Source organism: Paramisgurnus dabryanus, chromosome 10 (assembly GCF_030506205.2).
Source record: "Paramisgurnus dabryanus chromosome 10, PD_genome_1.1, whole genome shotgun sequence".
NCBI lineage: Eukaryota > Metazoa > Chordata > Actinopteri > Cypriniformes > Cobitidae > Paramisgurnus > Paramisgurnus dabryanus.
Window position 1 is genome coordinate 3,159,134 of NC_133346.1, and position 23,864 is coordinate 3,182,997.

The following is a 23,864-nucleotide window of genomic DNA, read 5'->3' on the forward strand; positions in this document are numbered from 1 at the left end:
GGGAGCTCCTGCACGCGCGCTGCCTAGAAACGAGCGACTCATTTATCCGAATCCGAGGCTCGACGAAACGCATCCAGCTGCTGCTCATATCTCACTCTTACATATTTTATAAGGTTTTTACACGAAACCGAATCGCTTGAACTGAGTGTAAGTGTTTTATCCATTTGATCGCTTCATAGTCATTTTTGCACCATTTTAATGTTCCTGTCAGTGAGGCGGGCGTTCGCGAGGCACTTCTGCTTCTGTCAGCAAGCTCACCGGTAACGTTACTGAGGACAAAACTATTTAAATAGATATAACAACAATGTTTGTTGTTTGAAATCGTTTTTTAAATTATTTACATTGGTCTCTTTCTACTGAATGTTTGATTTTTAAACAGTGGTTTGAGGAGTAGTTTTGTTGAGAGTTTTTGCTGTTAGCTCGAGTTAGCTGAAGCTAGCCGGTGTGATCCGTTATTTTGAGGCATTCAATGCTACTACCAATGGATTAAACTCTTGTTTATATGTGATTCAGCAGTTATTTTATGATTTATTTGTGTCTGTTTTGTTGTATATGGCTATTCAATGCCAATTGGTTAGAAGGATTATCTCTTGAATAGACAGTCAGGAAAAGTTGAGCTCAACTGTTTATTTTGGACACATTTGTATTGTACAGTTTTAGTAGGTGTTTCATCTAAAGTGAACTAGTTTAATCTCAAGAACGCAGTGGTGCAAGTTTATGAATCAACCCTGCAGGTTTTGACCTTTCAGTTATGGGCCCAGATCTGCTTTGTACAGCACCTTTTCTGAGCTGTGTATACACTATAAATTGTATTGAAGTTTAGATAACAGCACAACATGTATTACAGAAGCATCTAGCTTTGTCATGGGTTAAAGAAGGTCAATACACGTGTATGGGTGTGAACTTTGGTCTGTTTCTTATGATATACTGAGTAAATATGCCTACAAAGCACACATATGAAGAATGACAAGAATCATAATAGCTACTAGTGCTGCATTATACGTATTAAACGTTTCACATGTTATCACCGTTTGTCCTACAGACAATAAAACTACTTGAAATGTCAAAGCAACTTGAAACAAAATGAACTTTGGCTGACATTGAAGGGACTCAATCCATATATGATGACCAGAATAATTTAAGGAAGAGTGAACAACCACACGAAACATTTAAACTGAACAGTGACATAATATGTAAAAACCTGGCATTTTCTGCCAAAACATATTTACTGACATGTCTGTTTTGTTCCCTATATGTTGATGTTCATTCAGCTTCCTGGAGCGGGCAGGACCTCAAGCAAACACGCTGGAGTAGGAGGACAAGCACGTTTCAATAAGCTTTTGGATTCATTGTCGTGGAGCAGCGTTTTCTTGCGGTTGGTTTCTGAGAGGCGGTGGAGCTGTTTTTCGGACTGCGATGCATCGCTTAAGGACTTGTGCTGCACGGCTGCGGCCGCTCACAGCCTCTCAGAGCCCTCACAGTTTTCCACAACACAAAACAGCAGTGGCACCTGGGGCCCTAAGGACGTTTCAGCCCATTAGGTGCTACACGGCCCCTGTCACTGCTGAGCCTTTTCTCAATGGGACAAGCTCCAATTATGTGGAGGAGATGTACTTTGCATGGCTGGAGAACCCCAAGAGCGTGCACAAGGTAAGATATTGCCTCTATATAGAGGAGGAGTCCTGACTTTCTCAGGTGGTTCGGCTCATGTTATCCTATTGTCCAGTATTTTCACAATACCACACTCAAGGTGATGCAATATAAAATATTTCCTGTTCTTTTCATGCATATTATAAATCAACAATTAGGGATGCACCGATACCGATACTGGTATCGGGTATCGGCCTCGATACCACATTTTCTAAAGTACTCGTTAAAAGTCCCCCGATACCTGGAATCGATACCACGGTCTGAGAAATGTCTATGTTTGAGCGGCTTGTAAGGGGTTAATGCCTCTTGTGTTGTCCAAAGAGGCAGAGTTTACAACAAACTGGAAAACTAGTCCTTTGTTTTTTGTTAAATTATATGACTAAAGCTGTTACCTGTAAATTTAAATCATGTTTTTTTATTAAGTACTCGGTATCGGTATCGGCAAGTACTGAAATGCAAGTACTCGTACTCGTACTCGTATTCCAAAAAAGTGGTATCGGTGCATCCCTATCAACAATATATGCATTTTTGTTTAATGTATTGGTTTTCTTAAAAATCTGTAATGTTAAAGAGGTAAAGTGCATTGCAAATGTTTTGTCATGTTGACACTTATCATGAATCTAGGCTACAGATAAATGTCTTTGGTCACCAAGGTCATTCCCAGATAAGGTTTTTGTTTCATAATGTGACCATTTCTCCTTTAAGACAGCAAGCCTATCACTGACAGGTAGTTACGTAACGCTTTTCCATATCACATGATCGACTTGGTTTTCAGACTGTTTTCACAACACATATGGTATTTTACAGCAGAACTTGATGTTTTCTGTGAAACTGTAATGATTGTGTTACACTGAAATAGTTTGTGTACAGCAGTTGAACCTGATGCTTACCCTTCTGTGTACTTCTGTGTTTTTAATTTTCATATGCTGACAAGGTCATTGGGTCTCATTCACTAATAAGAACTCGAAAAGAAATCCATGATCATTTAATATTGGTTAAGTTCCGTTTTGCTTTGCATTTTTTATTTGAGAGGTTTTGCTGTCGCTGGAGGACGCCAGTGCTGTCCTCCGACAGCAGTAAGTATTGGATGCGTTAACAAATATGACATTTAATTAATGTGACAGAGATGCGCATCTGTATCTAAAATAAAACATTAAAGGTGACATAGAATGATTGAACGGAGTATTTATCCTTGTTCTGTGATGTGACATGTAGACAAAAATGTTTTTGTTTGGGTCTGTAATGCCTTAGAAGCTTCCTCAAAACCTCTCTCAGATAGCTCTATTAGGGTGGGGGATTTTAAACAAGTGGTTTTGCACCTATTTGGCTCCCCCTACTGGCTTAACTTGCAATCTCATTACTGATTGGCTGACTTTGCTGCCACTCAAAAAATGTAGCCAATTATTTTAAAGTGGAGGGGCAGTTAGATGCCTGTGATGTCATAAGCATCAGTTTTTCAGATTGGGCCGTTTTCTGGCTGACATTTCTAAAAGAGGAATTTCTATGAGACTGAGATGTTTAGCATGTTTAGCACTTTTTGTATGTTTGTGAATGTGGGTAGACTAACATTATTCAACAAAGACAAGGTAAAAATGGTTTTCCATTCTCTGTCCCCTTTAAGCAGATGCTTTCAAATAGAGGTTAAAAAGTGAGTAAGGAAAGAGTTAAGATTTGTCATTACGCGCATCTTCTTTATATGTTTAGAAAAAAATAAGTAGGATTTAATAATGTATAATATAATGTATATAATAATTATAATAATATGGATCATGTAAAATAGTATATAGACCGTTTCAGCAGTAACAACATAAACAAGCGGCTGTCGTGGTCCGCACTTAACTTCCGGTAAACTCCGCTAAGAATAAATAACAACAAAGTTCTTTAAACGTAGTTTATTTATATAAAAAGCAAAAAAACAACACATAGATTACCTAGGAAACCAAAACATTTGTTATTTTCGACGAGGCATTCGTTCAAGAGATCAGTTTAGTAACTAGTCAGACCATTAAAAAAACGAAACCGGAAGTTAGGTTCGGATCCAGACGTGTATCACGTGCGTCCGATGAAACCGTCTATAATACAGAAAATATAATATAAAATATAATCATGTAAATTTATATATTAACATTATTATAAACATTATAATTATAGTCTAGTATTTGACTATAGCGTACGTGATTATTGCGTACGAGTGGAGTTAGGTTTTCTGATGTTTTGATCTTTCCTCGTTTAAACATTCCTGATGCATGACTGTCAATTGTCTACAAAAAAGCTCCAGAAAAATACCCGTGGTGCCCAAAAAAAGGCAGCATTAATGTTGCGTTTGGCTTTTTATTCAAAATAGGCAAATGTGGTTGGCTGTGGTTATTCTCTAAGCAAATGAAGTACTCAATGGCCTTAAACAGGTTTTGGACTGTCTTTAGCACACCTACTAGTACAGGGTCTGCTCATGTGTGAGGTAATACATTGGCTCTCCCAATTTAGCTCCTCAAATCAGAAAAGCCTATTATGGGTCTTGCACACCAGACGAGAAGCACAGCATCGCTTTAAAACATCTTTAAAAACTGAACACAATGTTTTCTATGTGTACGCAGTCGAACACTGGTCCTCAGGGCAGCGTTTTGCGTTTGATGGCCGCACTCAGCTGTGATTCTGGTTTTGCTCAAAATCACGCTGCAATACCAAAGATATTTGATATAACAAGATCGGGCACTGCTGTTTTTATAAATAGGGGACAATGCAACCCTCAGTATGGTCTCCCATATCCACTTTTCTACGGAAGTCCCGCCTTCCAGTAAAAAGAACCAATCATTAGTGGATAAAGACTGACGATTCTCTGGGGGAGGGTCTTTATACAGATTCACATGAGACACTTACCAACCTGTGTGCATGCACAATAGCTGAAATGACCTAAAAATGACTTTCACTACTCACTGGGATGGGTTAAATGCAGAGGTCACATTTCAAGTGTGCATTGCATACTTAACAAGCTTGTCACTTTCACTAAGAAATTGTTGGTCAGAAATATATTGTTTAATTGTGCTTTCAACACTTGATTTTAGAGACATCCTTTTTTTTTGCTGTTGTCTTTTCACAGCAGTTCCAGGATTTTTTTGCCTGGAGGATGTAGGGAAGTAAATAGTCAGATCAGGTTTCTGCGTATTTGATGATGTAAGACACAAATACGGCTATTCATCAACCTCTATGCAGTGATTTAGCCCATCAGAAGGCCTGCATGGACCCACAGAAACGTGCTTATTTACAGGACAATTCATTAAACAAGTTTTAAACTATCCACAACTTGTATCTTATTACATAACATTAGGGATGCACCGATATATCGACCGATGATGCTTGCTGTGCTTCTCAAAGAAATACGGTAAAATGCCGCTACATCCAAAAGCCAGAGGGCGCTCTCATGCAGAAACTCAATATGTGCTGCAGACAAGGAACCACACACATGCAGCTATGACCATAGATGTGTATAAAGGCTAGATGTGTTACAGCGGAGTCTCTAACATCATTTCCTGGTGGCCATCTTACCACAGGCAGCTCGCTCACTCATAGCATTGAGTTTTAATGGTGCAGGAACTTTTAAATGACCATAACTTGCAAAATTTTCTACCAATTTTTAAACGGTTTGGTTTCTTACCAACGTTATTAACATGGCTATAATTCTGGATGCTTTAACATGTTTCATGAATTTTTTTAGTATAAGTGTGCAGTGTCATAGGTACATCTTTGACGCTTATAACAAACTAAACCGTTTGAAAATCGGTAGAAAATAAAGCTGTTTGGTCATTTAAAAGTACCTGCAACCATAAAACTCAATGCTACGAGTAAGTGAGCAGCCTGTGGTAAGATGGCTGGCAAATTCGGACGTTCCACTCAATTGGCCAGCAGCGTGGGCGAGACATTTAGCCTTTATACATATCTATATACATAGGATATATTTATATTGCTGTTCTTCAAACCTTTTCATGCATTTTCATGATAATAAAGAAGAATATGTATAATGATTATATTTGACGAGTGTTGCTTTTTCAAATGCATGTTATAAATGACTCAAACTAACAGTGATTTTAGACTGATAATGACTTACTGATCGAATGCCGAAGTACATGAAATTGCTGTGAATATTATCGGCTGTGCGATTCAGAACAGTTATAGGCCACGTTTTATTAGTGTATATCGGCATTTATTGGTGCACCCCTACATACCATTTAAAATTGCTGCTAATAAAAGTACACAACTGTATGGAAAATTATGTTTTACCCCATAATCAATGTGGGGAAATGTGAAAAAAGTGTGCATCTCCTTTGTTAAATTTCGAAGAGAAACTGTAATTGTATCGCACATTGCATCTTTTCAGATTCATTAATTGATTGTTGCATTATAAGCACTTGTTATAAGCACAATTATAAGATTGTTTTTTCTTTGTGGTTTTCTCAACAGTCGTGGGACATCTTCTTCCGTAATGCCAATGCAGGTGCACCCCCAGGCACCGCCTATCAGAGCCCCCCTCCGCTGGGCATGAGTCTCAAAGGACTGTCTGATTCCCAGGCTCTGGTCGGATCCCAGCCGAATATTGAAAAACTGGTGGAAGACCACCTTGCTGTTCAGACCCTTATTCGTGCTTACCAGGTATGTCTGAAATTGGCACACCTTACAGAAATGCATGTGTATGTTCTTTACAATTTGCTTCTAGGATACTGTTATCAAATGATTTAATTGTAAATAAGAGGTTTCCATTTGTCCTGTTACATGCTTTATTGTCACCATGATGTTTGTAAAGCTTTATATATTTATCATTTATTCGTCTCGTAAAAGGATACAGGAGTAGTTCCGTGTTCTTGAGCACAATGTTTTTGTGTGCACTATAATGAGAATAATTCTCCATAAATGCTGTGTAATGCTTTTCTTATGAACCATATTTGTTTAGTTTGTGTGCACACACTTGAATGCCATGTTGTACCTCTTAAAGTGTTAAATGTACCGAATGTGTTAATGTAACTGAATTAAGTCCCCAAGCAGAATGCTCTGTGTGTGTGCCGCAGAGATTACTACCTATGTAGGGCGCTCTAATTCAGTCACTAATAGTTTCCATCTTAGTTAGAAGGCAGCTGCCCATGTAGGCTGTAGACAGCGAGGCAGCTCACTACTCATATTTAATATATATATATATATATTTATATACAATAAATAATTTTTTGATATTAAGCGTATTAAAGATTTTACTAAAGGTAAGTCTTTCTTAAAATAAATGTAATAATGATCTGATCCTTCGCCATGGTTAGCTTGTGAGCACTGTTGCCTTGTTCACAGGTCAGAGGTCATCATATAGCCAAACTCGACCCTTTGGGCATCAGTTGTGTAAATTTTGACGATGCCCCGGTTACTGTTGGGTTCCACCAAGTCGGTGAGAAATGCTTGTTGTGTGCAGTGTCTGTGCGAATGTGTCACTCACCGTGTGTTAATATCGCTCTGTGTCCTTCTGTCCTTGTTCTCCATCATCTCTCTGGTGGTTTTTCTCTCCTACTTTTCTTGGGGTATCTTTCTTGTCTGGGTGTCATTCTTTTGAAACTTACTCACTACAGATTCGCGGGCACCATGTTGCACAGCTGGACCCACTCGGAATTATGGATGCCGATCTTGATTCGTGTGTACCTGCAGATATTATCACGTCCTCCGATAAACTTGGTGAGGTTTCCGTCAGGCGTTTAGAAATCTTTTTTTTTGGCATGGCTTGTTTGTTTATTTCACCTACCATGTAGACCACACAAACCTCATTTCTGCAACATGCATGCAGGCTAAACCAGTTATTTGCAATGGGTAAAGTGTAAACACACGTCATTGAGTGCGATTTGTGTTTATTTTTAGCATAATTTCCTCTTGAACTAGAATGCAATATGTTGCCTTACTGTCTATTGTCTACACAGGCATTACGAAAATCCAAGACATTATAAAGACATTAGATATCTTTGAAAATGTATTTATAGGCAGCAACTTCATTGCGGTCACTCACGCCTGCATGCAACACAAATGCCGCTCTTCATGTAAAACAAGATAACACCCATGTTTAGTTTTTCCACCATGCAATAGATAAAGTTAGGCCAAGAATGGTTTTGCATAAGTCATACTTCTGATACTCCTAAAATGTAGTACTGTACGCTTACTAGGTTTTGTAAAGGAGCCATTTAGTTTGTACCCATTAGCATAAAGTTAAACTACCAACTTTTCCCATTGTAAATTGCTTTCATGATGCTTTACTTTTTAAAAGTGTCTGTCTATTAGTGTAGTACATTGTTTCTGTTGTCTATGGAAGTTTCTCACTCTCTGTAGATCACCTGCGCTCAGTTTTATTCTTTTATAGTTACTCTTTTATCACACTATTATGCTTATGCTGTAGTTTCACTTTTCTGGATGCTGACATACTGTTTATAAACTTTATTTGCTTGCACACATTAAATGGTAATAACTGGACATACTTATCCTTACATCTTTATTGGACATTATTAATGTAAGAAAGCATGCTACACAGGCCTGATAAATCGGATCAGATCAGATGAGAGAGGATCTTAGAAAGCTTGCAGAACTGTTTAAAATGACTTGGAGGTCTGTCTTTGATGTATTGATGTCAGGTTAGTGAAGTGCAGCTTTGAGGTTTTGACCGTGTAAGACCACACTATATTGTTTGCTATGATTTTCTCAGAACAGGCTTGGATGTTATGTCTGACTGTTAAATTTGTGCCCCTGCAAACAAGACATTAACTTTTTTTGTCTTTTGACTTCTCAGATATAGATGTCGCCTTTTAGGTATGACATGACACATTTATAGGAGGTACTTTAGAGAAGATCAACAAGTTGGTTCACAAACTTTTCTCCTGATCAGTTCAGTTTCTTTGTGTAGCACTTTTTATATCTTTAATTATTGTTTTACAAACCTTCCAGTAAACAAGCCAAAGGTGACTTTTGAAAATTTTGAAAATCGTGGAAACATTTAGACCAGTGGTTCTTAACGTTATTCCTCGAGGCCCACTGCCCTGCACATTTTGTATGTCTCCCTTATTTAACACACCTGATTCAAATCATCAGCTCATTAGAAGAGATCTCAATGAACTGAACTGAGTCTGCCAGATAAAAGAGACATACAAAACATGCAGGGCAGTGGGCCTCCAGGAATAACGTTAAGAACCACTGATTTAGACCATTTTGCAAGATATAAACAACAATTCACATTTCATTACTATTAACATACAGTAAATATGAATCTTGAACTGGTCTAGAAGCACTTTCTCTATATTTTCCTTCCGTTTATTAACACTACACCAACATACAACCACAAGAACTGAATCGAAATGTTAAACACCCAACTTTCAGACAAACAACTAAAAATCTGAAACCGAAAGTGCTACTCCTCTTAAACGTTCACATTCATCATCTTTGTTCAGAGATGTATTTACGTAACTCTATGTGGAAGTGCAGCATTCTGCTTCTTAGAAAAGCTCCAGCTGAAATATGTGTAACTTGGGCTGCGAAAGCTATAAAAGGCGGCCTTTGGAGGCAGCATTCCAAGGCATCAAGTCATCTCCGAATCCAATGTTTGGTTTACTTCCTGTCTCTTGAGATACTATTTATGCGTGGGCGTGCACAGAGAATTTGATTGGTTGAGTTCGAAAAAATAAAATGGCAGCCGAGGAAGCACCTGGAGCACAAATTTGGTGTAAATAAAGTTATATTATAACTAGCGAGAAATTTGTATTGTTGTTTTTAAATATGTGATTAATTATCACAAAGACGCTTGCTGTTTATGTTTTATTCAGAATTCCATTTTGCTGCCTATGAAGTCTGTATGAATGCATTTCGAAGTCATTGCCTCATGAGGCAGCGAGGCAACAAGTCAAATTCACATGGGGCGAAAGCGTTAACGCTTGACGGAAGGCTTGTCTGAAGCATGGTCAAATAGCCAATCACAGTGGCCGCAACCTATGCTCCGGCCTTCCATAAACGTAATTGGCTGGCTCTGCCTAGGTTATTTCCATAAGGCGATCTGATTGGCTGACGCAGGCGTTGCCACTTGAAAATTTGAGAAATGTTCAACTTCTGCCGCGAGCAACGGCACTGACGACGTGGCGCCGACAGATCCATAATTCAGTTCGGCAACGCATGATGTCACCCATTAGAAGTGAATGGGAAGTGTTAACGCTTGCGCCCCGTGTGCATGCACCGTAAGCTTTTGGACGCAGCCATGGGTGTTTTACTTAATTTGACAAGGTCCTTATCCTCATGGAATGTCCGTTTGTAGCCCTCAGTCTCTTGAGGCAGTAACATTGCTGTCAGATGCTCTCAAAGTCATCTTTGATTGGTTTTTCAGCTAAAATGACACACGAGACGCGCGCACGAGACATGCACCTTCCAAACCAGACTCAAGCACAGAAAAACATGCAGTACAAATGATTTCTCATACAAATTATAACTTTACCAGACCGTCAGGGCAGCAATAAATTACGTCATTTACGGGCCATTCACAAATTAGTATTAGTATTTTCTTTCAACTGATCATATTAATCTGTCATAAATTCTGGTTAACCATTAACAGGTGAATATGAACATCCCTACTTTTCAATAAATTCAGTGACTTTTGTACTATAACTAGTATCATAGATGTCTGTATGTTTACTCTCTTTGTTGGTTCATTCACCTAATCGCTTTAGGTTCAGTACAGTCTTGTTTTTCTAGTGTTGCAGGAATGTTCACTATATGCTTGTGGAGGGAACATTGATGCAGTCTGAACAAACACAACTGGAAGGGCTTGTGGTACACTGTGTGATTAAACAGTGTTAAGGTCATAGATCATAACTGCAGTTCAGAGCTCAAAGATTACAGATATAAACCCTCTCCAATCGTACAACTTTTTAGCTCTCGGTAAAATATGTTGTGTGTTTGTTAACATTTAGGGGGGGAAATAATTGTAGTGTTATTAAGTGACATAATGTCATAATGAACAATATATGCAGTTTCTGTCTTTTCACATGCATGCATTACCTATGGCATTGGTGAACTGGGCTATAGATCTGTTGTTTCTTTTTGACCTTTCACCCTGTCCATTTTCCTTTGCTAACGCTTTATTGCGTCACCCTGACTTTTCTTTGCATGTTCTGTGTGCAGTTGTTTCTAATCGAGATGAAATGTGTTACACTGGACACTCCAGCCTGCATTGTCTAATCTTGTGTTGTATGTCTGTCCTGTTTGTGTGACGGTCGGGTCCGCTATGGGGTTTTGTTCTGGTTGCCCCTCCCCATCCTATGTTTCCATGATCACTGTCAGGCTTCTATGGTCTGGAAGAGACGGATCTGGACAAAGTTTTCCGGCTTCCCACCACCACTTTTATTGGGGGCAGTGAGAGTGCCCTTCCTCTCAGGGAAATCATCAGACGTTTGGAGGTATATATTCACCAAATGAAACTACAGCAAATGACAGAAACACTCTGAAAGTTCATCTGCCATGAAATGCTGATTTTTAAAGGAATATTCCAATTTTTACTCACCACCATGTCATCCAAGATGTTTATATTTTTATTTGTTTAGTTGAGAAGAAATTACTTTTTTTTTTTTAAGGAAAACATTCCACGATTTTTCTCTGTATAGTGGACCTCAAAAGTTTACAGTTTCATTTCAGTTTAAAATGAGCCCAACTGAGGCATAAGGGTCTTATCTAGCAAAACAATTGTCATTTCACCAAAAAAGGACTTTTTAACAACAACTTCTCGTCTTGCACTAGCCGTGTGATGCGCCAGCGTGACCTTACATATTATGTAATCACGTAGAAGGGTCACGCATGACGTATACAAAACTATCGCTCCAGTGTTTTAAAGTGTGGATTAACTGTGGGTTCACACCAGCCACGTTTGAGGTGTCAAATTAGAGTGTACCACGTCTAGTTTGCCGCTTGAACATTTTGAGTTTACTCGCTTCATTCGCACGTGAAATTCTAGTCATTGAGACATTCACGCGGAAATTTGCGTCATGGGAGGGGCTTCTGCGACTCCGCTCATTTCCTGTAATCACGTCACTACTAGAGCAAGCTCCTGATTGGTTAACGCCGCACGTTTTTTCGCCAAAGTTTTCAACTCGCGTGTTTCCCGCGGCAGCGCTCAATTCCCGACATTCGCGCGAACGAGGCAGAATTGCATCTACCACACCGCGCTAAACGCCTCATTCGTGCCCGAGACCTCCAGACGCACGTAAACGCGTCTTCAGGTTGACTTAACGTTGAAATCACTTGCGCTTGACGCCTCTACCGCGGCTGGTGTGAACGCAGCATTAGAGGACCGTTCAGACATTTTTGTATGTGAAATGATACTAATTAATGTCTTTGTGTCAGTTAATTGTTAATTGATCCGCAAGTGTGCGTTTCACATGTAACGCGTGACCTTTCAACATGATTACGTAATATATAAGGTCACGCTGGCGCATCACACGGCTAGTGCGAGACGAGAAGTTGTGGTTTAAAAGTACATATCTTTATTAAATCTTTATTATTATCTTGAAACTGCAATTTTTACACTGCATGAACATTTAACTGTGAACTGTTGAGGTCCAATAAAGTCTATTAAATTGAAAAAAATTTGGAATGTTTTCCTCAAAAAACTTAAATTCTTCTCGACTGAACAAAGAAAGACGAAAACTTTCTTCTTGGATGACATAGGGGTGAGAGAATAGTCAAGGTTTTTTTTATGAAAGTGGACTCTTCCTTTTAACTACCTAATAAGGTATGAATGTCTTTTTAGAAGGCATTTACACTTTTTTCAGTGAAAGTGCATGACGTTTAACTCATTCCCCGCAAGACATTTTTTTTTTAAAGTTGCCCACCAAAACGAAAAAAAAAAAACGTTTCATCCTATCTATATTTTTTCTCTGTTTATAGACTCTAAATATGGGTAAAGCTGAAATTGCGTTTTTGTGAAGGAATTTATTAGAGATCAGATTCCGAACGATTAAGTTTAAAATTAGTAAATAACGTTTTGGCTTTCGTTGTTTTTTTTCATAAATTGGGTAAGTGCATCTAGTGGATAATTGCGGTATTGCAGATTAACATAAAAATTCTTCAGAAACACTTTTTTATGCAAATGTTTTCTCTTTAAAAATGTTTCTCGAGATAATTCGTCAATTGTGGGGAAAGTGTTAAATACCCCCTGTCTGATCTTTAAAAGAGATTTGTCAGGCAAGTGTTTTCTTTCTGCTATAGAGCTTCTGCTAAAAACAAATACGCAAAAATATTTTAAATGATGTGCCGTTTGCCGCTTCATTTAGATGGCGTACTGTCAGCACATTGGTGTGGAGTTCATGTTTATCAATGACCTGGACCAGTGCCAGTGGATCAGACAGAAGTTTGAGAAGCCAGGAGTGATGCAGTTTACTCCGGATGAGAAGAGAACTCTACTGGCCCGAATGATCCGTTCAACCAGGTCTGTTTGTTAAAAATATAAAAACATTTACAAACATTATTTTTATCAAATCTATTTCTGAATGTTTCATAGATGTATAGATGATGCCATACGTTTCCAGTCACTTTTTAGGGCCCTCCATGAAATAGTGAATGTTTTTGTGGATCTGTCAGGTTTGAGGAGTTCCTGCAGAGGAAGTGGTCATCAGAGAAACGCTTTGGGCTGGAGGGATCCGAGTCTCTTATTCCTGCACTTAAAACCATCATTGACAGATCCAGTGAGAACGGAGTGGAGAATGTTATTATGGGCATGCCACACAGGTAGATCAACCTACCAATCCCGTATTTGCGTATACAGTAGTGACCATTGCGAAATGTGAACTTTTGTCTGTTCTCCATCAGAGGTCGTCTGAATGTGCTTGCTAACGTGATCCGTAAGGAGCTGGAGCAGATCTTTTGCCAGTTTGATTCGAAGCTGGAGGCTGCTGATGAGGTGAACCTTCCAGAATTGTCACTCGGGTCTTCTACTTTCTTTTTGTCCGCCTTTTATAAATGCTCAACTTTTTTATGATCAGTTAGTTCTCAATAGAAAAAAAATCAAGATTCTAAAAATAATTTGTGAATGATATTTCATGTAGGCTTGAAAGGAAAAATGGTAATGTTTGATAGACCTGGCACTACCTGTGCAGTGATGTATGACATAATTAGCTCTGTAAACAATCCGTGGAAAGTCGTGCCACATTTCGGAGAAAATGAAATAGATGCCCTCTATCCTCTGTACATAATGTTCCTCTCAAGAGAGAGTAAGGGTGTCCTGCTAATGTTTTGTTTTGTCTTGTTTTCTCAGGGCTCCGGAGATGTAAAGTATCATCTGGGTATGTACCACAGACGCATAAACCGAGTCACCGAGCGCCACATCACCTTGTCTCTGGTGGCCAACCCTTCACATCTGGAGGCTGTGGACCCTGTAGTGCAGGGCAAGACCAAGGCAGAGCAGTTCTACTGTGGTGACACTGATGGTAACAGGGTGTGTGTCACGCTCATTGGGCTTTAAGTGCATAATAAATATGTATCCTAAAGATCACGTAAAACACATTTTTCCTGCGTTGCTGGACATATCAACAATCGTTCAACAATTGTTTAATAGCAAATAGTTCTTAGTTGACGTCACAGGCCATCACATATTCATTCTAGAAGTCATTTTATTGGACAACATTTTGTACATCAGCAGGTTGTATATCAGTTGAGGTCAATTTTTCCTAAAAGAGAAATGCTGCTACCAAGCTACCAGACATTGAGTAAAATTTACAAGTCAATTCATTTACACAGCACTTTGGTCCACAGCACTTTGGTCCCAGAACATTTCCGTAAAATTGGACCTAGTAACATTGCCGTAACATTCACAGTAAGCGTTCTTTGAGAACAAAACGCAGAAACAATGCTGTAAGGGGCGTGCTGTAGTAAGGATGCTTGTGGCATCGCAACTGAAGTTATGGTTTAGCGCTAATTTCCGTAAAATTGTCAGAGAGGCTTCTGTGTGAACACAAACACATTCCGGTAAATGTTCTGGAATCTCTCCTGTAAAGAGGACCTAGTAACATTGCCGTAACATTCACGGAAAGTGCTTCGTGAGAGCAAAACGCAGAAACAATGCAGTAAGGGGCGTGCTGTAGTGAGGACGCGCGTGTCATCGCAACCGAAGTTATGGTTTAGCGCTAATTTCCGTAAAATTGGCAGAAGGGATTCTGTGTGAACACAAGCATGTCCTGTAAATGTTCTGGGATCTCTCCCATAAAGAGGACCTAGTAACATTGCAATGCAGAAAAATGCGGGACGTATCTTTAAAATCCTTAGCAGTGTGAATGAACCAAAAATCAAACGATCCCGGACAAATCCCGGAAAGCATTATCCGTGTATTTTCCGTAATCTCTGTGTAAAAGGGCTTAAGACAAAACACCATTAGATGTCATTTTTTGTCAACAACTGTAAGAATATCTTTCTTTAAAATTGTCTTTTTGGATCAGAAAACAAGAAAACAGAACGCGCGTAAAAAAACACTGTTCTTTCTTCTGTAGGTGATGTCAATCTTGTTACATGGAGATGCAGCTTTTGCAGGTCAGGGCATTGTCTACGAGACCTTCCACCTTAGTGACCTCCCATCCTACACCACTCACGGCACTGTGCATGTGGTGGTCAACAACCAGGTGAGCAACATTTAATAGCTTTCATTTCTTATAATTAAGTGTATTAGTTTTAACCTTTGTGTCCTTGTTTAAAAAAACCCAAACCAGATTGGCTTCACCACTGACCCTCGAATGGCTCGCTCCTCACCGTATCCCACTGACGTCGCCAGAGTGGTCAACGCTCCCATTTTCCACGTCAATGCAGATGACCCAGAAGCTGTGATGTACGTGTGCAACGTGGCCGCAGAGTGGAGAGCCACGTTCCATAAGGATGTGGTCGTTGATCTGGTCGGAAATCTCGTTTTATTTATTTTTTAACTAGTAATGCTGTGAACTGTTTATCTAACACGACCCGGGTGTTTGATCCTGACGTCGGTCTCTGTGCCATAGGTGAGCTACAGACGAAACGGACACAACGAGATGGACGAGCCAATGTTTACTCAACCACTGATGTACAAACAGATAAAGAAACAGAAACCTGTTCTGCAGAAATACGCTGACAAACTCATAGCAGAAGGAGTTGTTACCAGACAGGAGTATGAGGTCCGATTAAACATAACTTTGAGTATTATATTCGGGTGGCTTCGGGAAGAGATATGGACTACAAAAATCTATTTAAATTTTTTTGGGAAATGATGCTCATTTCTCTCAATCTTTGCAGGAGGAAATCGCTAAATATGACAAAATCTGTGAGGAGGCATACAATCGTTCTAAAGATGAGAAGATCCTGCACATTAAGCACTGGCTTGACTCACCTTGGCCAGGTGGGTGTGTGTATATATTAGGGATGCAAAACGATTAATCACGATTAATCTATAGCAGAATTAAAGTTGTTGTTTACAATCATATTTGTGTGTGAACTGTGTATAATAATTTTGTTTAGATAAATGCACACACATGCATGTATACATTTAAGAAATGTGTATATACATTTATATATTTATGTATAATTTATATTATATATAAATACTTAATAAATATTAATATTTTTCTTAAAATTATACATGCATGTGTGTGTGCATATTTATATATACATAATTATTATAGATAGTTCACACAAATATATAATGTTAACACAAATTTTTATTACACTTGCATACATATATATACTAGGGATGCATAACGATTAATCACGATTAATCTATAGCGGAGATTAATCGCGATTAATCGTTATGCATCCCTAGTATATATATATATATACATGTATGCAAGTGTGTGCAATGTAATGTCAAAATGTCAAAGTAACAATGAAATAACAATGAACCCCAGAAGTCTTTGTTATTACTGCAGATTTGATAAAAACATACTGAATCAAGGCCCAAATCTCTGCAGGTTTCTTCACGCTGGATGGTCAGCCTAAGAGTATGAGCTGTCCGTCCACAGGTCTGAATGAGGAAGTGCTGAGTCACATCGGTCATGTGGCTTCATCTGTACCGGTTGAGGACTTTACTGTCCATGGAGGTAAGATTTGTTTTACCCCCTCTTGTTTGTACTAAATTTACAAAAAAACATTTTTTACCATTAATACATTTGGGTGATTCTCACGAAGTCCAGACTTAGAAGGTGTCCAGCATCAGAATTTTTAAAAAGCCCTTTAAGCCAAATTTTTTTGCACATATAAGATTAAGGTCTGAACTTACTATAACCATTATTTTCAGAGGATTTTTTAAATATTTCCTACAGAATTATTTAAACTTTTTAGATTATCATTATCAAAAATTATCATTACCGCAACATGATATTACATTAAATATATGCTTTTACAACTCATGTTTCGGAGAACTAAAAAGTTGTCTAGGTACTATGACAAACAAAATTTTAACTTTTATCTGGAGAGAAAAAATAAGAACTGCTTACCTGGTAGCCATCTTGAGTCTCACAGTCAATTATGTCCCTTCCAACAATTTTTTTTTAAATGTTAGTTGTTGCGGAGAATGAGAAAATTGGTCTCGGACACATTTATATTCCTTATTATTGTCTCAAAATTGACCAAAGATCACCAAATACCACGTTTCTTTACTGTAAATGTTTATAGTATAACATGCACTGAAGCTTTTTATTTTTTAGATTTTTTTATTATAAATATTTCCATGTCAAAGAACCCAAATCCAGTCATGGACACGTTACGGTAATGACAATTTTCCCTTTAAATGTGGAAAAAAACAATAAAATTGGTTTGTATGTCTTTTGAAATAATGTGCAAAATAGTACATGAAGAGTTGTTTGTAACTGTATGCTTCTTATTTTGATAGCATTTACTTTTTTATCAAAATGTTTCATGACACCTCATAAGTCTAATTTCGCGAGAATCACCCCATGGGCACTTTTATCCAAATTGACATGCAGTTCATTGAGAGTGTCAGTATGTGTACGACCTTTGCACTTCTATCACAATGCTTTACCAACTAAGGTACACTTTATTGGTATTAAAAATACTAAGTTAATATGTTACAGAGAGTTATAGACCCACTGCAATAACATGATAAGGAGTTTTTTTTATTGTATTGAGTTCACACACAAAACAGGAGATTATCTATAAATCTTTGTAAAGCAAGTCAGTTCAGTCACAGTCATCTCGGTATCCCTGAGCAGCTTTGTCCAGTCATACAAGTACAGCTGCATTCAATCTATGTCAAAATGCCTTTAAAATATGTCAAAAATTATTTTCTGTTAGGAAAACAAAGCATGGCTTCCTTTTCGTCTAGCCTTGTTATGGCTGCTATGCTTTGTTATGTCCCATTAAGTTTTTTTCATATGTGGTCTATCTCCTGCTCAAAGTCAGGATTCACATGGGTCCTTGAAATCCTTAAAATTTGAAGTTAACTAAGGTGTGGGAACCCTGCAAAGTGTTTCAGCATCTTCCCCCTTAACTCGGTTTCTCTTCAAGGTCTCACTCGTATTCTAAAAGGAAGGGCAGGGATGGTTGAGAACCGAACGGTGGACTGGGCCCTTGGTGAATACATGGCCTTCGGCTCTCTTCTGAAAGAAGGCATTCATGTGCGTCTCAGTGGCCAGGACGTGGAGAGAGGAACCTTCAGGTAAGATGTTTACTGTATTTCACAAATCTTAATGCAAAAACAACAAAAATCTGTCTGTTTTTCTTCACATCCTGACCCTTTGTTCCCTTCACAGTCATCGGCATCATGTGCTACACGATCAGAACGTGGACAAGAGGACCTGTATTCCCATGAACTACATGGATCCAAACCAGGCTCCTTATACCGTGTGTAACAGCTCCCTGTCTGAATATGGGGTTCTAGGTGAGTTTTTTTATATTTAACTTTTATTCTTGTTTCAAAAAACTGCATCACACTGTGGCTTTTTTGTAGCCATTCTACATTGACAATAGTGTTGGGCGATATACCACTTCATTGATGGACAAAAAAGAAGCAAGGGCAACACTGTCATGACCGCATCAATCTTAAAACTGATGCCATTAATCCAAGCACTGAAAAGTCCAGGCGCTCTAAAATTAACGGTCCGGACCACGTCTTACTCATTTCGGCCGTGTGACGCGCGTGCTCGCTCGCGGTTTAAAGCGCATCTGCACCATTCTCCGAGATGCACTTGACGGCGTTTTGTGCAGCAAATTTCTTTTTTTTTTTTTTTGGACGACCTAGTTAAGGTGGTACGGTAGCTTAGGCGGGCCGCCTTAACTGAAAAGTGCTGCGGGAAACCCTGATTGTGTCTAGGTGAGGGCTGGACGCTACCATCATGTGCTCAAGTTCTTTGTTTTGTGTGTGCTTGCAGGTTTTGAGCTTGGATTTGCCATGGCTAGTCCTAATGCCCTGGTGCTCTGGGAAGCTCAGTTTGGAGACTTCCACAACACAGCCCAGTGCATCATCGATCAATTCATATCCCCCGGCCAGGCAAAGTGGGTCCGGCAGAACGGCATCGTGCTGCTATTGCCTCACGGCATGGAGGGCATGGTGAGCTCATAACATTTTTCAGATTATTACAGAAAGTTACAAATTTTATACAGTCTTGTTCAAAATAATAGCAGTACAATGTGACTAACCAGAATAATCAAGGTTTTTAGTATATTTTTTTATTGCTACGTGGCAAACAAGTTACCAGTAGGTTCAGTAGATTCTCAGAAAACAAATGAGACCCAGCATTCATGATATGCACGCTCTTAAGGCTGTGCAATTGGGCAAGTAGTTGAATTAGTTGAAAGGGGTGTGTTTAAAAAAATAGCAGTGTGGCATTCAATCACTGAGGTCATCAATTTTGTGAAGAAACAGGTGTGAATCAGGTGGCCCCTATTTAAGGATGAAGCCAACACTTGTTGAACATGCATTTGAAAGCTGAGGAAAATGGGTCGTTCAAGACATTGTTCAGAAGAACAGCGTACTTTGATTAAAAAGTTGATTGGAGAGGGGAAAACCTATAAAGAGGTGCAAAAAATGATAGGCTGTTCAGCTAAAATGATCTCCAGTGCCTTAAAATGGAGAGAAAAACCAGAGAGACGTGGAAGAAAACGGAAGACAACCATCAAAATGGATAGAAGAATAACCAGAATGGCAAAGGCTCAGCCAATGATCACCTCCAGGATGATCAAAGACAGTCTGGAGTTACCTGTAAGTACTGTGACATTTAGAAGACGTCTGTGTGAAGCTAATCTATTTTCAAGAATCCCCCGCAAAGTCCCTCTGTTAAAAAAAGGCATGTGCAGAAGAGGTTACAATTTGCCAAAGAACACATCAACTGGCCTAAAGAGAAATGGAGGAACATTTTGTTGACTGATGAGAGTAAAATTGTTCTTTTTGGGTCCAAGGGCCACAGGCAGTTTGTGAGACGACCCCCAAACTCTGAATTCAAGCCACAGTACACAGTGAAGCATGGAGCATGATATGGGCATGTTTCTCCTACTATGGTGTTGGGCCTATTTATCGCATACCAGGGATCATGGATCAGTTTGCATATGTTAAAATACTTGAAGAGGTCATGTTGCCCTATGCTGAAGAGGACATGCCCTTGAAATGGTTGTTTCAACAAGACAATGACCCAAAACACACTAGTAAACGGGCAAAGTCTTGGTTCCAAACCAACAAAATTAATGTTATGGAGTGGCCAGCCCAATCTCCAGACCTTAATCCAATTGAGAACTTGTGGGGTGATATCAAAAATGCTGTTTCTGAAGCAAAACCAAGAAATGTGAATGAATTGTGGAATGTTGTTAAAGAATCATGGAGTGGAATAACAGCTGAGAGGTGCCACAAGTTGGTTGACTCCATGCCACACAGATGTCAAGCAGTTTTAAAAAACTGTGGTCATACAACTAAATATTAGTTTAGTGATTCACAGGATTGCTAAATCCCAGAAAAAAAATGTTTGTACAAAATAGTTTTGAGTTTGTACAGTCAAAGGTAGACACTGCTATTTTTTTGAACACACCCCTTTCAACTAATACCCCAATTGCACAGCCTTAAGAGCGTGCATATCATGAATGCTGGGTCTTGTTTGTTTTCTGAGAATCTACTGAACCTACTGGTAACTTGTTTGCCACGTAGCAATAAAAAATATACTAAAAACCTTGAATATTCTGGTTAGTCACATTGTACTGCTATTATTTTGAACAAGACTGTATATATGGCCATGTTTACATTAGAGCATTTGCGTTTTAAAACGGCATTTTAAAATGAAAACGATCCTCGTTTATACTGGCATTTTAAAAAGAATCTTCATCCACACTATGCACCACCATAAACGCATGAAACATGACCAATCACATAACTGGGCATGCGCATAAAAGTGTAAAATAACTTATTACTCTAATAATAGCTTACCTTTGCGCATTTACGCAGCCTAGGGGTGCGATATTGACAAAAAGTCATACATGGGTCCTTTGCTGGCAACTATAACAGACACTATTTTTTAACCTATAAAGATGTGTTTGGGAAAGTCTTATACTGTTCTATCTCCCCCCTACAACATATTAATAGGATTTATAGGTTAATTTTGATTTTATAACTAAACAGAAAGGTCTTTATGATTTAAAAAGAAAGCATTCAAGGGAACAGTACTAAACAGTAGCGAACTTGAAGCAAAAATAAATTTTACCAAATGCAAACTTAAATCAAACATAGTAAGAGGTCAAGTATTAATTTAGCCTACCAGAAATGCTTATTGCATTAATTTTTATAATTGTGCGAGGTCCGGGCACGTCCTCCGCTAGCAACACAGAAATAGCTATGTGCAAGCGCCTAAACGAGCATTATATTAATGACGTTGAGTTTATTGTTTTTATTAATTTATATTCACAAAACTTATCAACAAAACATCGATTAAAATTAAGAGACATATTATCTGAAACGAAATTCATTTTAAAGTAGCAAACAAAACTTACATTAAACTGGAAAATAATGTCTGACCCATTACAATTCTCTCTTCATATTGGCCTTTGCAACGCCTATATGGTGTTTAAAATTACAGTCTATCTTTCGTAAGCTAACTAAATTTAAACAAAACATAAACGCATTAAACCCAACAATACTCAAACATTCATATAAAACAGACATTATCTATAAGGATACATGTTAAAACAATCCGATATAGCGTTTATAATAGCTGGTTGGTAGATGTTTACTATTTTTTGGCAAAACCTCCGTTGCAAACCAACATTTACATGAATAAAATAATTTTTACTTTGAAAATGATGCGCTGTCACGTTAACATCAGCTGTTCGTTTACATAAGACTCCGTCTATGTTCATTTACACTCAGAGCAACGTCTGAGTTCTCAAACTAAAACAGGGTCTTCAGCGTTTGCGAACGAATCCGTTTATGAGGGTCGAAAACGGTGATGTAGTGTAGATGAAAGGCGTAAACGTAGCAAAAGTAACGCGTTTTAAAGGATAAACGCATTAATGTAAACATAGCCTATGTGTATTTTATATGTACAGCGGAGAAAATAAGTATCTGACACATCAGCATTTCTTTTCAGTAAGGGGATTTCTAAGTGGGCTATTGACACAAAATTTCCACCAGATGTAGCCATCAAGCCAAATATTGAATTCATACAAAGAAATCAGAACATTTAAGTATACAAGTTGAGTCATAATAAATAAAGTGAAATGACACAGGGAATAAGTATTGAATACAATTTAATACTTTGTAGAAAAGCCTTTGTTGGTGAGCACAGCTTTTAGACGCCTCTATTATGAATTCAATATTTGGCTTGATGGCTACATCTGCTGGTCTAAAGTACTCGTTAAAAGTCCCCCGATACCTGGAATCGATACCACGGTCTGAGAAATGTCTATGTTTGAGCGGCGTGTAAGGGGTTAATGCCTCTTGTGTTGTCCAAAGAGGCAGAGTTTACAACAAACTGGAAAACTAGTCCTTTGTTTTTTTGTTAAATTATATGACTAAAGCTGTTACCTGTAAATTTAAATCATGTTTTTTTTATTAAGTACTCGGTATCGGTAGCGGCAAGTACAGAAATGCAAGTACTCGTATTCCAAAAAAGTGGTATCAGTGCATCACTAAAATGTTGTGTTAATAGCCCACTTAGAAATCCCCTTACTGATAAAAATGCCGATGTGTCAAATATTTATTTTTCCCGCTGTATATGAAAAAGTGTGTCAATGCAATAAAAATCCGTTTTCATCTTCTTTATGTAAAATGTTACTTTTTTCTGTGAACTTACACAGTATGTCTTTTTAACGGATATTTTCAGGGTCCAGAACACTCGTCCGCTCGTCCAGAGAGGTTTCTGCAGATGTGCAACGATGACCCTGATGTGTTTCCGGTAACTTTGTCAAACTCATAAATGCTCAATTGAAATGTTTATATAACATAGTACGTCATCCGTGCCACTAATACTAGTTTTATTCCCACAGAAAATCACAGATGACTTTGCCGTTCGTCAGCTTTACGACTGTAACTGGATTGTGGTGAACTGCTCCACTCCTGCAAACCTCTTCCATGTTCTGAGAAGACAAATCCTTCTGCCCTTCAGAAAACCTGTGAGACATATTTAACCCTGAATGTGTGCTCTATTCCCAAACCTACTGAGCTGTCTAGACTTCGTAGTATTCACTTGCATCTGTAGCTAACACTTGTGATTATTTGTGCTTATAAGTGATTGTAATTTTAACCTTGGTGTCGTTTTGCTCTAGCTTATTATCTTCACACCTAAATCGCTGCTGCGCCACCCAGAAGCCAAATCAAGTTTTGACGACATGTTACCAGGTGAGCGCTTTTGCTGTGTGTGAAATGTCTCTCCAGCAGGAAATAACGTAGTAACGATCCAATGTTGGTGTGCTTGGGTTCGATTAGGCACACACTTCAGACGCTTAATACCTGAGGAGGGAAGCGCATCCCAGAATTCAACTGGAGTGAAGAATCTCATCTTCTGCACTGGGAAAGTTTACTACGACCTTACCAAAGAGCGAAAGACCAGAGGTCTGGAGGACAAAGTGGCCATCAGCCGCATTGAACAGGTATCTGCACACGCTCGCCAATTTACTTTTGATTTTGATCTTGTTAAAGCCTATTTAGGTTCGGAAAGGTTTCTTGCCCCTTTAATAATTTTTTTACCCCATGCACTAGCACCCAACATCCTCTCACATTCATGTTTATT

At 38.6% G+C, this 23,864-nt stretch overlaps 1 protein-coding gene across 3 annotated transcripts in view; it reads left to right on the forward strand.

Moving 5' to 3' along the window:
* Positions 1-23,864, forward strand: part of ogdhb (oxoglutarate dehydrogenase b) — a 25,256-nt gene continuing 1,392 nt past the window's right edge. Inside the window, exons 1-21 of one of the 3 annotated variants that reach the window (XM_065262887.1) lie at positions 1-147; positions 1,272-1,650; positions 6,106-6,294; positions 6,976-7,069; positions 10,978-11,093; positions 12,963-13,117; positions 13,270-13,416; positions 13,498-13,588; positions 13,943-14,122; positions 15,171-15,299; positions 15,387-15,566; positions 15,669-15,821; positions 15,940-16,042; positions 16,611-16,739; positions 18,166-18,316; positions 18,411-18,538; positions 19,029-19,207; positions 22,959-23,030; positions 23,122-23,247; positions 23,401-23,473; positions 23,561-23,724. In XM_065262887.1, coding sequence (XP_065118959.1) covers positions 1,417-1,650; positions 6,106-6,294; positions 6,976-7,069; positions 10,978-11,093; positions 12,963-13,117; positions 13,270-13,416; positions 13,498-13,588; positions 13,943-14,122; positions 15,171-15,299; positions 15,387-15,566; positions 15,669-15,821; positions 15,940-16,042; positions 16,611-16,739; positions 18,166-18,316; positions 18,411-18,538; positions 19,029-19,207; positions 22,959-23,030; positions 23,122-23,247; positions 23,401-23,473; positions 23,561-23,724 — 2,793 coding nt within the window. In that variant the 5' untranslated portion in view covers positions 1-147; positions 1,272-1,416. Of the gene's footprint in view, positions 261-1,271; positions 1,651-6,105; positions 6,295-6,975; positions 7,070-7,247; positions 7,351-10,977; positions 11,094-12,962; positions 13,118-13,269; positions 13,417-13,497; positions 13,589-13,942; positions 14,123-15,170; positions 15,300-15,386; positions 15,567-15,668; positions 15,822-15,939; positions 16,043-16,610; positions 16,740-18,165; positions 18,317-18,410; positions 18,539-19,028; positions 19,208-22,958; positions 23,031-23,121; positions 23,248-23,400; positions 23,474-23,560; positions 23,725-23,864 lie in introns of all 3 variants that reach the window. The other 2 variants (XM_065262870.1, XM_065262879.2) reach the window with 2 other exon arrangements.